The following is a 16,160-nucleotide window of genomic DNA, read 5'->3' as shown; positions in this document are numbered from 1 at the left end:
AAAGCAAAAGAAGCCAGCCAACCAGCCAAGCAAATGAAACGTGAAATGCATGTATAACATTTCCTCACTTCATTGCAAAATGAACTCTTGACCTAAAGCTTGGTTTGCCAGAGCTCCAGTACAGAGAGACACGGATGACCTTTTCAAGAATCCAGGCACAAGACAAGAAGATGATACAGTTATAAGTCAAAGAGCTATTCTTGAAGAGACTGTTGTATCAGTAGTCATGCTTCTCCTTGACTAACATTACCAATGTTCCTTATAGGTCCTCATCACCTATTAATTATATGGAGCAACATGTCTCAGGTGTATCTACACACTAGAAATAATGCAGCTTGATGCCATTTTAACTGTCATGGTGCCATCCTACAGAAACATGGGGTTTATAGTTTGGTGGGGCACCAGAACCTTTTGACAGATAAGGCTAAAGACATTGTAAAATTACAAATCCCAGCAGATCATAGGATGGAGCTACAGCACTTAAAGTGAAGTCAAACAGCATTATTTCTACAGTGTAGATGCACCCTAAATTGTGCAAAGCAGCTTTACTGGAGAGAGCCATAATCATAAGGTCCACCTAAAGAATGGCATGGAATAGTTGGAATTGGTCCTGCAAAATATGTACTTCATCATCTACTCAAATGTGTATCCCATCATCTTCTCCAAAGAGCTCAAAGAAGCATTGTTAGGTAAGCATCAATTACGAGCTGGATTAAATTGAAATTATGAGCTGGATTAGATTGGAGAAATGTGGGGGAAGAACTCCAAACTATACAGTTTTCAACACTTTTGTGGCAGTTTGAGTGACTTATTGGTGATTGCCCTCAAAAAAGAAAGAAAGAAAGAAAGAAAGAAAGAAAGAAAGGAAATAACTTTTAAGAGGGGTCTAGGGTTTTAGGGGCATTCTGTGAGGTGAGGGAGCAAAGGAATGTTGGTGTGCACTATGAATAACATTTTCCTTGCCTGATATTGAATCGATGGATAGATGGACTGATGGCCTTCAAAACCATTTTCGCTAAAATGCAGTGTACAAATTGTACGGGTAAAAAGATTAAATTATATCACAGTTCTCTTCCAGAGAGCTCATAGTGGATTATATAGAACGGTAGCACCCAAGTCACTGACACAAGCTTATACCTCTCTCTCGAAGTAGGTGCTCTCAAAACACAAGTTTAAAATTAAATGCCACAGGTATGGGCCATAGTATGTCATGATATGGATCTGAAAGAAACTTGTTATATGGTGTAGACAGATCTAGTTATGATATGCTACTCCTATGATATGAGGTGCAATATATTTATTTCACTGTTCTGTACCAACTCAGAAAGTAGATTGTGCCAATCCGTTACTCAGGCCAGAGATTAAGGCTATGCTGTGTTTCCTTACAGGACTGAATAAGGAGACCATCATCCACAGCCTATTACACTGAGATGCTTTATGGGCTGGAGCCATCTAAAGAGCCGATAAATCACACAGTACAAAAATCATTTTAAAAGTGGGAAAGCTTCAAAAAGCAACATTCAGCCACAAGTTCTGTTGAAAGACAGCAGCGTACAGAGGAAAAGCAAAACCATTAAGAAAGTTTGCTTACACCACCATCTTGTGGCTGTTAATTTAAAAGACACAAGACCATTTCTCAAAGTAGGATTCTTATCTGTTTCTGTAATACAATATAGCCTTTTGTGGCACAATGTATAAGACCTTTGCCTTTCATCAAAAGAAGTGGTTTATACCAAATCTGACTGTCTAATGGTTCTGTCTAGCCCAGTACTTTCTACTATGGCCATCCCACAGAGTGATGCTGTCCCTGTATGATTTTTTATTCTTGCATTTGTTTTGATGCTCGGCTTGTTGTGGATCTTAGCGGGTTCTGTCTAAAACAGGGGTGAGCAACATGTGGACCCCATCTTGCAGTCCTTAACCCTTCAAGACTTCCTAGACCTTTCCTTTTTGTTCTGGTCAAAACTAAAAAAATAAATACACACACAAACCTGATTAAATTTTCTTTCCTACAGGCTTCCAGGGATTGTGATGCAACTTTGGAAAAGGCTTGTTTTTCAAAAACAGGAGTGGACATTCAACTACTTCTGGTTTTGTTTCTCCTCCCCCTTTCTAAAATAAATTCTGACAGTTCAAGTGGTCTCCAAAATGTCCCTGTATTAAACCAGAGTTGCCAACCCAGATCAGCAACATCAGTTATAGTTTCATGTCATTAAACAAATCAAGCCAGAAATCTCCCTGGAAGCCAAGATGATCAAACTGAGGCTGTCGTACTTTGGCCACATCATGAGAAGACATGACTCATTAGAAAAGACAATAATACTAGGAAAGGCGGAGGGATGTAAAAAGAGAGGAAGACTGCACACTAGATGGATAGGGAGGTCACAATTTGCAGAAAGAGTGAAGAATTGGAAGTCCTGGAGATGTCTCATCCACAGGGTTGACATAAATCGGGGTTTACTTGAAAGCACTTCAACAACAACAGCAACAACAACAACAGCTGTTTAGAGCACTGCAAAATGGAAGGGTATAATATTAAAGTTCACAATTCATAACATACAAATAATAATACAAGAACTGGGTGTCTTCTGACAAGTGGCTTAATTGCCTCTTTTCTTCTTGGTCTTATGTTTCTCAACATCATCTTGAAGTAAACTCACAGACTGGCTATCGCTGGTTTCTTCACTGCCATCATTGCTTTCATCACTGTCTCCTTCATCTGTCTCTTCTTCTGGGGCGTCTCTCCGCAAAGGATTGGCACATGGGCTGCAACACCATGGGGAAAAGAGGAGACAATGGTCTTTTATGGGACAGTGGCATCACTAGGGTTAGCATCAGCCAATGTGGTAAAGCATGGCTTTACCCCTCCATTGACCTCCTCTCATATCACATCATGCAGAATCCTTAGTCATGGATAGATAGATGATTAGGATATTGACAAGTTGGAACATGTCCAGAGGAGGGCTGTCTTTTTTAAAAAATAATAGCATATGAAGCTAAGTATGTTTATTTAGTTTGGAGAAGAGAAGACTGAGAAGTGATATAATGGCTGTCTATAAATATTTCAAAGGATGTCATGTAGAAGATGGAGCAAGCTTGTTGTCTGCTGCTTTAGAAATTAGGACACAACCAATGGATTCAAATTACAAGAGAACAGATTCCATCTAAATGTTTGGAAGAACTTCCTGACAGAACTGTTCCACAATGCAGTTTGACACCATTTTAGCTGTCATGGCTTGATGCTATGGAATTCTGGGATTTGTAGTTTTGTGAGAAAGCCTTCTCTGGCCGAGATCTCTAATGCCAGGACAAATTACAAATCCTAGGATTCTGTGAGAAGGAGCCATGGTAGTTAAATCAGTGTCAAACTTTTTCCCATTCCCAATTCATTTCCATGCCCCTACCCCCTGAAGATCTTCTGCTTTATATGGGAGCAGGGTGGAAACTTCAATCTGTCACATATGATCTGGTCTTCAGAAGGCCAAATGCAAAGACGGATGTGATACACTATACTTGCACAAGGCACTTGCAGATGAGAAATAAAAGAAATAATCCGGCAGCCTTGATAATTTCCCAATAAATATCATGCCCTTGCAGATGTGCTGAGGGAACTTGTTGGGAAGAAACATTCAACCACAGCAAGCATCCTCTTGAAACTGGAAACGATAATACAGTCATGTAATTTTTGCTTTGCTTGATGTATTCAGACATTTCCAACCGGATATGCTAGAAAAGAAAATGAACTTGCATCTACTTAATTATGGGAAGAAAAAAAATCATTTCAAGGCAACATTCAGCAGCATTCCTTGTAATAGCAACTGTCCACCCACTCCCACAGCTAAGTCACTTCAATATTGATACAACTGCTCTCCAAACACATCCATTTTTCAAGGCTCGTCTGAGTAAACAATTCCCTGCTAATTCCTTGGCTCTGGATTGGCAACTTGCCAGTGCCTCTGCTTGGCTAGCTGCAGTTTAAATTGTTGGGTGCCGATAGCAGAGGAAGTTGTAAATGGGAAGATTTGCACAGCATGAGGTCCCTGTGTGGAAACTTTTGACAAATAACCATCTGCCAGGCTGAAGGAAAGAGGGTGGGATGTGGTCCCATATGTGCAAAACAGTGCAATTTCCTTTCATGGTAAATGATCTGAGAGTTGAATAACTTTGTGCTGGAAATCTGAAAGACTGGAAGCTATCTTAGACCAGTTTAGACCCTTAAACCATCTACTGGGATGGAGGTGTAGAAAAGTGTGCACATGTGTGTATTTTCCAACCCAAACCTCCATGGGCCATGTCCTCAACCAAGCACACCTTGTTTTGTCTCCATTTCCCCTTTCTGGCCAGAAGTAACATCATGTCCCTTCTTGTCACCATTTCGAAGGAAGAACAGAGGGCACAGAAGGTACTCAAGAGGAAGAAGGAACTTGCATATTTGCATACACGCGGAAGGGCTTTCACTGAATTTGGGGCAATGTTTTTTTTTTGCCTGAAAAAAACTACACTGACTTTTAAAAAATTAGGGTGGGGGGGTTCAGGATTTGGAGATGAATTGTGGGGCGGGAGGGTCTGATGACAACCAAGGTTGGATCCAGGGGTTACATTCACACTTTTCCTCTACCTGACCTCGATTACTAGATGGTTTACTTCCTTTCCTAGGCCTCAAATAGCCCATGGAATGGTGAAAATATGGCAGAACTGATGATGATGATGATGATGATGATGATACCCAAAATTAGTGATTAGATGTCTAGGACTGAACCTTCTGCATGCAAATCACCGAGTGATGGTGTTGCTGAGCAATTTCCCTTCAACCCCACTGTAGAACTGGATTTTTGCATGGAAATAATAATTTCTTACCTCCTCTCCACTATAAAGCAACAAAATGGAAAGCATGCAATGAGCATCACTCCTCCAATTCCAATGCCAAAGAACCGCAGGATCTGCTGAGGGCCTGTTATGGTTAGAGCAACATGAGTTTGGCTTGCATCTGACCTACATCTTAGCAAGCAAGTTTTACTTTATCGACATAATGGTGGGAGGGACAACTTCTAGGGCACTGGCTGAACAATGTATATATTTATGCCAGGAGAAGGTTCTGGACCCATTGCCTTTGCATTTTGCTCTGAACAGGATGGAAAGTGGTGCCATAGCCTTTCCTTCTTCCCTCCCAGTCACCATACTGAGAAACAATTTTAATTTTGCTAACCCCAGGCTAGTGTTGGTTTGCAACATTTCTGTAAGCACAAAAGAAATCACTTACAGACCTGGCAAATCCATCCCTGCTTCCAGTCAAGATATGGAAATAATTTTCAAAAATAACTGGTTGAACAACATGTTTTTCAAGTTTTGAGAAACCCAGATGAGAAGAATCCTTGACAGATGATAATATTCACATTTCAGGACGTTTCCCCCCCTCAATAGAAGATAGCATTTTCTCCACAGGTCACATCTTTCTTTGCACAGAAAATAATATTTCTGCAGGGAAATAGTATTTCCTGTGTAGAAAATGTTGATTCCAATATATACAACACACTTTGTTTTTTATTCACAATAACCGCATGTATATGTTGTGCAGAATAAATCCCAAATTGTGAACAGGCTTTGGAAATTATGGTTTTCAAAAACTTTCTTGCAACATGGAGAAAATTATTAAATTACTGGTTATTTTGAGAAGAACATTATTTATCTCCAGTTCTGTTGATGGGACATTTTTGTTTCCAAGCTTTCTGTGAAGATTGCAAAGGTGTGTCCTTTCACTGGGATACTATAGCCTCTGATCATGGACTAGAATTACCAATGCTTTCTATTGCCTAAATCAAACTGTTTATTTCAAATATAGTAGTAACCACATAGGATCTGGTGAAAGGTCCCCCCTCCATGTTCCTCTATTGCTCTGGCCACGGAGGTAGAGAAGAACCACCACCATTTGCTGGACTCAATACTCTCCCCAACTGTCATTACCTTTTCCTTATGGGTTGTGTCTTATTTAGACTGACAGATGGAAGGGAAGAAATTGTCAAATTAATGATCTGTAAGGTACCGTAGGAGCCTTTTTGGCTGAAGGGCATGGATTGAATGAATGAATGAATGAATGAATGATAAGAAAAGCCCTATGTCCAAAGCCTTCCATTCAAGACATGATCATGAGTTGCATGATGTATGTTTGTTGTAAATTTTATTGTTATGTTAGTTAGAACAAATGATGGAGGGAAGTAACTCTTTTGGATTGGCCCTAAGGTCAACTTGCCCAGGAACCTTCTTCTCACAAACAGGAAAAAGCAACATGGGATATACAGTGAAAGAAATAAAACATGTATGTGAGAGTCAGGATGACTCAGCAAAAGCAATTAGGAGCCACACAGGTGTAAAAGGTAATGTAATTAGCAAGTCCCAAATGCCAAGGACAGAAATGCAAAGTGGATAATTGAACACACTTGAGAATTGTTAAGTGGACAAGGTGAGATGATGAAATCATTAATTATGGGATGAACCAAGAGAACCAATGAAAATGGTTGTATACGCCCACTGGGTGGAAACTGACAAGAGTGGGTGGTGTTTTCCAATGACTGTAATAATTGCTATGAATCCCAATGTATTGTGTGGGTAGTAGTGGATATTGGAGTTTTGTTGGATAGTTTTGGAGCTGTATATAGTAGAATAAAGTAGATCTTTTATATAAGACTACTGAGTTGTCTGGTGTCTTGGGTGAAGATACAAGAGCCAGCTGGATCCTGAAGAAGTGTAAAGACTTCTGTGGAAGCAAGAGTGAGAAGGCTTGGAGAGTTTGTCAGGGTCTTCAGCCTATTCTCTGTAACTCTGCTGCTTTAGAGCAAAGCTTTAACCACTGGCCAAAACTGGTCAGCACCGGTGCGTAACAAGGTGGTGAGTTCGAGCCAGAGGTGAAGAGCTACAACTCCCATCATCCCTGACATGAATGAATGAATGAATGAATGATAAAGAAAAGCCCTATGTCCAAAGCCTTCCATTCAAGACATGATCATGAGTTGCATGATGTATGTTTGTTGTAAATTTTATTGTTATGTTAGTTAGAACAAATGATGGAGGGAAGTAACTCTTTTGGATTGGCCCTAAGGTCAACTTGCCCAGGAACCTTCTTCTCACAAACAGGACAAGCAGCTTTGCCCAGCTTGCAGGACATGGGAGCGTACGTCCCGATTACTGCCAAAACTGGGAAGTGAAGCAAGAAAACAAATTAAGGGAATTTAAGGATCTATCTAACCAACAGGGCTATGAAATTGCCCATTACCCATTGCAAGCAGTAACCAGATGCTTTTCTAGGAAGATGCGAGAACTCTGAATTGAAGCTGTGTCTCCGTTTTGTCAACAGATTGCTAGATTGCTCACAGTGTGCACCCTGTGGGCCATATAAGCATGCACTGCCTGTTGACATATGCTGCATGTCCTGAAGCATTTGGGTACCTAATAGCTCCGCAGGCAAATAAGTGGATGGAAAAGGAAGTACACCAGATAATGGCGAACAAGCATAGTTCATTTTCCATCAAGATTTTGAAGTTTCATTCCAAAGCAGGAATACTTTCACTGTACAGTTGCCTTAAACCTATGGATAATTTATGGCAAAGGTAAGAGCAATTAAAAATCACCTCCACAGATGATCCACATAAACAGATTTTCTGAATTAAATTGCTTTCTCATCTAAGCCGAAGAGCTAATGGCTTGGAGTCCTAGAAGTTTGCTGGGCCAGGAAAGGAGAGAGAAAAAAGGGGTGGCAGAAGAGGGGTGGACCCACTTTGTGCTGTGATCATGACTACTACCAACATGCTCATCCCCAAGAGAGACAGAAACTGAGGGAAGGAGAATGTGCGTTACTTCGTAACACACATCAGTTTCTTCACCAAGTGGTGGAGTGCAACTCTGTAGACCAAAGTTTGATTCCCTTCTCAGCCAAGGAACCCATTAGGTGACCTTGGACAAGTCACATGCTCTCAGCCTCAGGGGAAGGCAATGGCAAATCTCCTCTGAACACATCTTGTCAAGAAAACCCCAATTACAGGTTCACCTTAGGGTCGCCATAAACCAGAAACAGCTTGAAGGTACGCTACAACAAATGATGTGAACTGCAATCAAGTTAATATAATTGCAGAAAAGTAGAGCTCTGGGAAGGGCATCCATATTACTGTATTATGCTATCTGAATAACAGCAGTAGCATAAGCTCGGATGAAGGTGGTACCTTCGAAGTTGAAAGGGGCATAAAAAAGAATGTGTATCTCTCCCTGTCTACAGATTATACAAGGTGCTGATAGGCAGAACGCCACTTACGGTCTTCAAGCGGAGTGTAGCAGTCCATTTGAATCTGTTTTCTTGAAGAGACACAGCACTTGTATTGTAGGCACAAGGTTTCGTTGGTATATTCTCCAGCTTGGCAAGGCTCCACTATTTGATTTGATTTGGGTTGACATGCTTTGGGAAATGACATTTTATTTATTACAACATATCTATGATTTGTATCCCACCCTTTATTGTGGGAATCTCCAGGAAGCACACAAGATCAACCATGTAAAATATTCCAGATTAAAATCATAAACAGTCGACACAAGCTAGACACATATTGAACAAGACAACAGTTAAAAAAAAACAACTTGAAATGCAACCATTTGAAAGGGTGTATATATATCCATTTCAAAGTAAATTAGTCAGTGAAGGCTTTAATGAAAAGACATGCTTTGACCTGGCATGAGAAATCAACCCACATTGGCATCAATCAGACCAACAATGGGTTTCTCACAATTGGGGTGCCACAACCAAGAAATTCCTCTCCCGTGTCCTTCATTTAATATACTATAATAATAATAATAATAATAAGTCTTCGCATCCAATAATAATCATCATAACTACTACTAGTAGTAGTATTAGGGACACAGAGGAGGGTACTTCCTGCAGACCTAAGGAAATATGGAGGGGAAAGAGAATTTCAAAGCTGTTTAAACACTCATGTACACAAGTTTACACTCCTTCAAGGCAATGCTTGAGGTAGTTTGTTGTGGCACCAGAGCTCTCCAAGAAAGAAGGCTAAATCTCTCCCAGAACTACAGATCCCAGAATTCCATAACATTGAGCCATGACAGTTAAAACAGTGCCAAACTGCATTAATTCTGCAGTGTGGATGCAGCCCCAAACCTTATCACACTTGGAATCCATCACTTGTCTTAATCTCTGCAGAGGAAGGACGATCAAAGCCTTTGCCCACTGGCCTACCTTGGCTAATTTGAAATATGTTTTGTTAGCCACCTTTCCTCCCCACCTCCATTGATAAAGGGTCGAGGTGGGATTCCTATGGCTTTCCAGATGTTGATGAGTGGCAGTTTGCAGGATTCTTCACTGTCACCTACGTTGGGTAAGTCTAGTGAGACTTGCAATTCAACAACATTTGGAAGGCCACAGAATTTCCACCATCAAGAGCGAGCTTCATATGAACGGAAGAACATTTCTGGATTCAGCCCTCTCAATTGGTATATTTGAAGTCTGTGATCAATTTTGTGTTGTGAGTATAGCAGTGATTGGGACAGATCCAAAGTACAGCCTAAATCCAAGAGACTTGGATAGCTGCTTGCTCTGTGGTACGGCAGGCCCAGCCAAGAAAAACTGCAGCAGAGAAGTCAAGATAGAAGGAATTCCTAAAGTCAATACTTTTTCATTCCCTTGTCCAACTGTAATGCTCTGTAATGCTCTGTGCATAGATGGGCACCCTCACTGCAGCTTAGCCAAGTGAAATTTCAGTAATTAATCCCACGTTTCAAGTCCACTCAACACGAAGTTAAAAGCCCCAATAATACCACAGTGTTACTTACTCACTGGATTGAAGAAATTGACCAGCTTTGCAGATACAGCCTCAGCTTTTGTTCTCGGCTCGCTGGGAGCATCCGGAATTGGCAGTGCAAAACCTGGAAGACTCCAAACAATTAGCATAGGACTTCATGGCACTTCAAGTATGAAGCAAGTAAGTCCATAACACGATTAAACCACTGACAACTTTTTGACTCAATTTCCTTGATATTCCCATTTAACTCTCAATATATGCATATACTAACCCAGGAGTTAGATAATGTATATACACCAGTGGCTCTAGTGAAGCACTGTTCTTCTGCCCAACGTAACAAAGGACACTGGAGAGATAAAGTCTAGTTAATGTTGTCCCTGTCTACACAGGCTGAATAAAACATCATTTGCCCATCCTAACCCTGTCTGATCTTGGAAGCTAAGCAAGGTAAGCCTGGTTAGTACCTGGGTGGTAGAATGCTAACTAATACCAGATGTTACACACTATATTTCATAAGAAAGAACTGGTAAAACCACCTCTGAGTATTGCTTACTTAAGAAAATCCTATGAAATTCATGAGGTCACCATAAGTCGACAGGCGACATGAAGGCATATCTCTCTCTCTGGCTTTTCTTCACGAACGAAAATTCAGGAAGGACTCATCCCGCGCTTTCTACAAGCACACTGATGACTAAAAAGGCCAATCCAAAATAAACAAGTCCAGTTGCAGAAAGCACAGCAGAGTCTCCTTGGATGATGTTTCCGGGTTGTGGTTCTTTCTGCGTTGTCGTTTCTCTTCGAGACTCGTTTGGCGTGAGCTTTCAAAAAAGGCTGCAGCACTGTGGATAGTGCATCTCCAAGCCTCCCGATGCGAGGCCAAGGCGGACCATTGTTGGTGATCAATTTGGCCGAGCCTGAGATATTGTTTCAGAGAGTCCTTGTATCTCTTCTTTGGGGTGCCCCTCTTACGCTGACCTGTGGCGAGTTCACCATAGAGTACTATTTTTGGGAGGCGATGGTCCTCCATCCTAGAAACGTGTCCTGCCCAGCACAGCTGCGTCCTCAATAGCATGGCCTCAATGCTGATGATCCCTGTTTGCTCAAGGACAGCAACATTCGTCACATAGTTAGTCCAGTGTCTATTAAGAATTGTGCATAAACAGCGCTGATGAAAGCGTTCAAGGAGTTGTAGGTCTTGGCGATAGGTGACCCATGTTTCAGACCCATAAAGGAGAATAGACAGTACAATGGCTCTATACACACTGATTTTTGTGCTTCGCCTCAGGTGTTTGTTACACCAAACTCTTTTGTGAAGCCTTCCGAATGCAAAATATGCCTTTGCTAATCTGTGAGCGATCTCTTTATCAGTCTTGGTGTCTGAGGAGATGATGCTTCCCAAGTAGGTGAACTGCTGGACGGACTTAAGCACAGATTTGCCTACAGTGATGTGGGGATGGTAGTGTTCTTCCTGTGGTGCAGGCCGGTCACAAAGATGCCTTATGCAGATTTATTTGCTGTTAGCTTGGGATTTTCCTTTTCTTTGCCTCCCTCTATTACTTCTCCTGTTATGGATATTTAGAGTCTGTAAGCACCTTGAGGTTGCCCCTCTTCCCCAACTTAAAATGCACTGGTGTGGCATTTTAATAAAATACAAATCAATAAAATAAAATAAGAATCAGGAAGAGTTGATCAGTTGCAGAGCTCAAAATCCAGATGAACTCCAGCCAGTGCATCATTAGCTTACTTGCTAATTAGCTTACTTGCTGTTCACCGCTATGATCTTTGGAATAGCGGTATATAAATAAATAAAACAAATTATTAAATGAACCACCATATACCCAAATTAAAACATTTTAAAATAAATCACCTTTTGCTTTGTATCTTCCTGGAAGACCCAAAGCCCTCTGTTGCAATATCAGGTGGCTATTTACAACACATCCCATTGTGTCATCCAGTGCCACCACCACTGACATGTGCCACTCATTTTGAGGTCATAAAAGAGGTGTGCAGCCATGTGATTAACAGTGGGGCCCTAGTTCTGATCTCAGAGCAAATGATGGATGGCAGCATACTACATAGATCAGCCTTCCATCACCCCTAGTAGACCTTTTATATCAACTCAGTATTAAAATGGATGTTTGATCACGTAGCCACAGAAAACTGCCTCAATGCTAGGAGGGAATCTGCCCAAATATGGGGATCCAGTAGTCTTGGTTTGGAAGCACTAACACACACTGACAGGATAGACCCTTTGAAACCCTTGAGGTTGAAATCTACATAACCCCTTCACATAGGAATGTGATGGTGCAATGCCACCAAGTATCTGCCAGGAAAGTTGGAAATCAAAGGGCACTGCCATCTGGACATGACACCTCTTTAAGATGCTTGCATTTATTGTCCAGTCATTTCCACATTCTTCCTCCTGGAAAAATAAACTCAAAGGTCCTGAGAAACTGCCCCAAGGATGCAGTTTAAAATATATAAATAGTTGTTTGGGCCATTCTAATTCAGCCTTACATGAAACCAAGCAAGAACTCTGCCAACTTTCAGCTAGACTCAATATCACTTTCAGGAGGTGATCTGGGCACAATCGACTCTACAGCCTTTCCTTGACTAGAGAGGTGTTTCTGGAACCGTTAATGTATTCTGAATTGCTTCTGAATTGCTATCAGTATCTTATCCTTTACATTGTTGGCTCTTCTATAGGTGTGTGAGTGAATGTCTCTGTGTGAAAGCTGATTTCCCCTTGTTATAAATAAGACAAACTAATTTGGAAGCTGCTCTGGAGTTCTGGGTTTGGAAAAGATATACATAGTCTAAAAGTTCTGGCCAAAGTTACATTGGCCATCTTGATACTTTCTATTCAGCTAAATTAATTTCCAAACTGAATTCAATGGAGGACTCAAAGTAATGAGGGGACATTGGGGCAGCTTTTGGGCCAGAATAATCCTTGCTATTCCTGGAGTATTCTGACCCGTGCAGACAGCACTGAAGTGAAAAACACTGCTAGAAAACAGCCCTAGGAGGCATGCTAGCTTGGCATGGCTGTTGTCAGATGTTTTGCCACTTGAAACAAAGATATCTTCAAAATATCTTGCCACACATATGGAAATATTCCAAAACCCAACCAACTCTGCAATTCAAAACACTTCTGGCCCCAGACATTTTGGATAAGGGAGACTCAACCTGTAACTGGAGTTTTGGAAGCGTGGGGCAGTAGAACCTGCCTAAATTTCCCCAAACTATTCTATTCTTCTCTTCGGCCATTGCCAAAGCAAGCTTACTAGTTTATGCTTTAAAACTACTGTACAATACTCACTTGGGCTGACAGCATGATATAATACACACAAGCATTTTGTTAAACTCTGCATCACACAGGGAATGATCTGCATTGGTCCTGCAAAAACAAAAAGAAATTTAAAAAGACATCCCTCAGGCTGTATTTGCGCAGCAGAAATACTCTGGTTTGACACCGCTTTAACTGACATGGTTCAGTCCTATGGGAGCTGTAGTTTGCTGCGGCACCAGAGCGAGGCAGGATCTCCACTCAGTTATGAAGACCCACTGGGTGACGGAAGTCATACTCTCTCATCCTCAGGAGGCAACGGGACTCCCCCACTGAACAAACCTTGCTAAGAAAGCCTTATGATAGGTTTGCCATAAATCGGATGACATGAAAGCACACAACAGCAACAGTGTGTGAGACAAGCAGGGGTGCTTCTTCTGAGATGCTTCCTGTTATCTGTGGCTATTTTAAGTTTTTTTAAAAACAATGTTTGTTACCTCATTTAAAGCTCCTTTCTAAATGATTAAAGCATTTTACAGAGGAACCTGACTTACATTTATGGCAGCTAGGTTGCAGCAGTGTACTTGTTATGACAAAGTCACTGCCAAATAGGACCTTTTCTATTGTAGGATCCATCATGGTTGAAATTAGGTCAGCTCTCAGTGATGGGTATTTCTGCCATCAACTGAAGAGCCACCAGTTTACTTAAGAATTTTGGGGCTGTTTTTCTAATACTTCCAGCAGAAAACAAGCTTGCTCCATCCTCAGTATGACGTTTCTTCAAGTATTTAAACAAGGCTATCATATTATGGCTTAACTCTCTTCTCCAGGCTAAACAGCTCCCCAAGTCTCTCCTTATAGGGCATGGTTTCCAGACCCTTCACCATTTTGGTCACCCTTCTCTGGACACGTTCTAGCTTGTCAACCTCCTCCAGCTTGTCAACACTGTGTGCTTTCCTTTCCAGCTTATGACAACCCTAAGGCAAACTTATCATGGGATTTTCTTGACAAGATTTGTTCAGAAGTGGTTTGCCATTGCCTTCTTCTCAGAGCATATGACTTGCCCAAGGTCACCCAGTAAGATTCACGGCCAAGCTGGGAATAGATCTCTGGTCTTCACAGTTGTAGTCTAAGAGTCAAACCACTATGCCATGCTGGTTCCTACATTCCTGATTACAGATGGCAAAAAGCTGCTGGTAGACAATCCCTGGCCCTTCAGATGTTGCCAGACTGCAACTTCCATCAACAATGGGCTGCTGGCTAGGGCTAATGGGAGCTGCAGTCCAGATATTGCCCACCCATCAACAAAGTAAGGATTTGCCATCATCATCAGACTTTCTGATGGCAAATTATATACTTTTTGAACAGCACCCAAAATACCGTAAGTCTGTGTGTGGAAATGATTGTGAACAGAAGTACAGTTGAGGTGGAGGCCAGGTTAGAAAAAGAATTTTTAAAATGAAATCAAATTAATTCAAATCTAGATGATGTCTAGGAAGCCACTGTCAAAAATGGACACTTTCTGGGTTCTGATAGGCCACTCTGCACAGGCACGGATTCACATGTACGATGCACAGAAACCACAATGAAGAACACAATACTTGCTTACATTACATTGAGCTGGAGTGAATTAATTTCTGAATTACATTCTAATTAACATAAACAGAGACATGATGGAGTATTGAAACCTACCTTAGTGCTATGTTCTGAGTGAAAGGAGCCAATAATCCTATTATCAATGGAAAGATGAAAACGAGATTCTCTTCCTCCACACTATCTACAATCAGTTCTGTTCTGTTTCCTACCTTCAACTCCTCCTACACACCTGATTATCCTATGTCTTGACTAAAGTAAACATACACTACCACTGTATTTTCTAATCATTGTAAACTCAGCAGTGCAGGGAGTTACTCAAGAGAGCTGTGTAGCTCCCATCACTATGGGGACTTCTATTGTGACTTATCCATTTGGTAATGGCCTCTAGAGGGGTGGCTGTGCTAATCTCTTACACCAATGACACTTTATAGAGAGTGCTGCGAGAAGATGGGTCTCACTGGGCACTAAAATGGCCAAGAAAAATACATATAAAAGGAGCTAGGGATTTAAGAGAAAAACAATGCCAGCCCTATTATTGATCATTAGCTCACAAGCATAGCAGAATGCCACTTCCCTTACACTTATAAAACACCAAGGCAAAAGGGAAGCTGTAACATTTCAGATGCTTTCTCCTCACACACAGCAAATCTTGTATGTGAAAAAACAAACAAACAAACAAAAAATCTCAATTTTATAATGTGTAACTTTCATACTACTATTTAAACGTCCAAATCCATCTTGGTTGCAAGATACTTACCACTTCCACAATCTTTCATTTTGAGTTCGTAAAGGGATCTTGTAGCACCACTGAGAATGAGCAAAAGTGGCTGTAGCATAAGGTTTGCCACAGATTTAATATCCCCAAATACACAACTTTATCAAGCTGCTTCTGAAACAGGGGTTTCAAAAAACAAAACGCACCCACACCCACCAACTAAAGATGTTTGGGTTGCAACATGGGGATCTACTACGAAATCAGGCATCTTACTGATCATTTTAATTCTACACAGCTTATCCAAGGCTCTCCCTAACTTCTCTTACTGCTAAAATTTATATATATATATATATATGTATTAATTTGCTTGAGGGTGATTATCTTTGGCAATCCTTTGTGTAACAGGCTTATATCAAAATAATATAGGTCTGATTATTTATATACGCAACCCTTCTGCCAATTTATAAAAGCTTGTTTCGAAGGTACAACAAAATGCTGTAAATATGATGACTATATTGATATCACAACATTCATGGGGAAAAAACTTCAGGTTTTTACACTTTTCTTTGGAAAGTGCACACCTTATTAAAAGGAAAACTCACACCTATGCTGTTAAATAACATACAGAAGATATGTTTATATAGATCAGTTTCTATGGTTTCCAAATCCACTGTCAGTTCCACTTTGATTGACAAAAAAGGCATAGATGTTACTGAAGAGTCCATGTGAGATTGTCTATGGTGAATTGCAATTCTAAATCTAAATT

The 16,160-nt window shown here is 40.9% G+C and overlaps 1 protein-coding gene across 2 annotated transcripts; it reads right to left on the bottom strand.

Moving 5' to 3' along the window:
- Window positions 1–2,275: 2,275 nt before the first annotated feature.
- FMR1NB (FMR1 neighbor) lies at window positions 2,276–13,344 on the bottom strand. Of its 2 annotated transcripts, XM_089537107.1 has the most exons (5): window positions 13,117–13,344; window positions 9,829–9,921; window positions 8,300–8,440; window positions 4,858–4,951; window positions 2,276–2,766 (listed from the first exon to the last, which is right to left on the bottom strand). In XM_089537107.1, exons 1-5 carry the CDS (start codon window positions 13,283–13,285, stop codon window positions 2,601–2,603), a joined length of 663 nt encoding a protein of 220 aa, XP_089393233.1. In that variant the 5' UTR covers window positions 13,286–13,344; the 3' UTR covers window positions 2,276–2,600. The 2 variants fall into 2 exon arrangements, 1 of the variants encoding a protein (XP_089393233.1); XR_016282227.1 differs by lacking the exons at window positions 4,858–4,951; window positions 13,117–13,344 and having other exon boundaries at window positions 9,829–9,984.
- Window positions 13,345–16,160: the final 2,816 nt, after the last annotated feature.

Source organism: Sceloporus occidentalis, unplaced genomic scaffold (genome assembly GCF_023333645.1).
Source record: "Sceloporus occidentalis isolate IW3139 unplaced genomic scaffold, rSceOcc1.0.p SCAF_8, whole genome shotgun sequence".
NCBI classification, from domain to species: Eukaryota; Metazoa; Chordata; class Lepidosauria; order Squamata; family Phrynosomatidae; genus Sceloporus; species Sceloporus occidentalis.
Note: the sequence above shows the minus strand (reverse complement) of the source record. Positions and strands in the feature narration are given on the sequence as shown.

What these genes read in the sequence shown, in the direction of transcription:
- FMR1NB (XM_089537107.1), bottom strand. Translation starts at nt 13,285, where the DNA reads ATGTCAGTTAAAGCGGTGTCAAACCAGAGTATTTCTGCTGCGCAAATA. An exon ending in CAATTTCTTCAATCCAGTGA is followed by an intron (nt 8,441 to 9,828) that starts GTAAGTAACACT and finishes CATTTCCCAAAG; the next exon opens with CATGTCAACCCAAATCAAAT. An exon ending in CTACACTCCGCTTGAAGACC is followed by an intron (nt 4,952 to 8,299) that starts GTAAGTGGCGTT and finishes TAACCATAACAG; the next exon opens with GCCCTCAGCAGATCCTGCGG.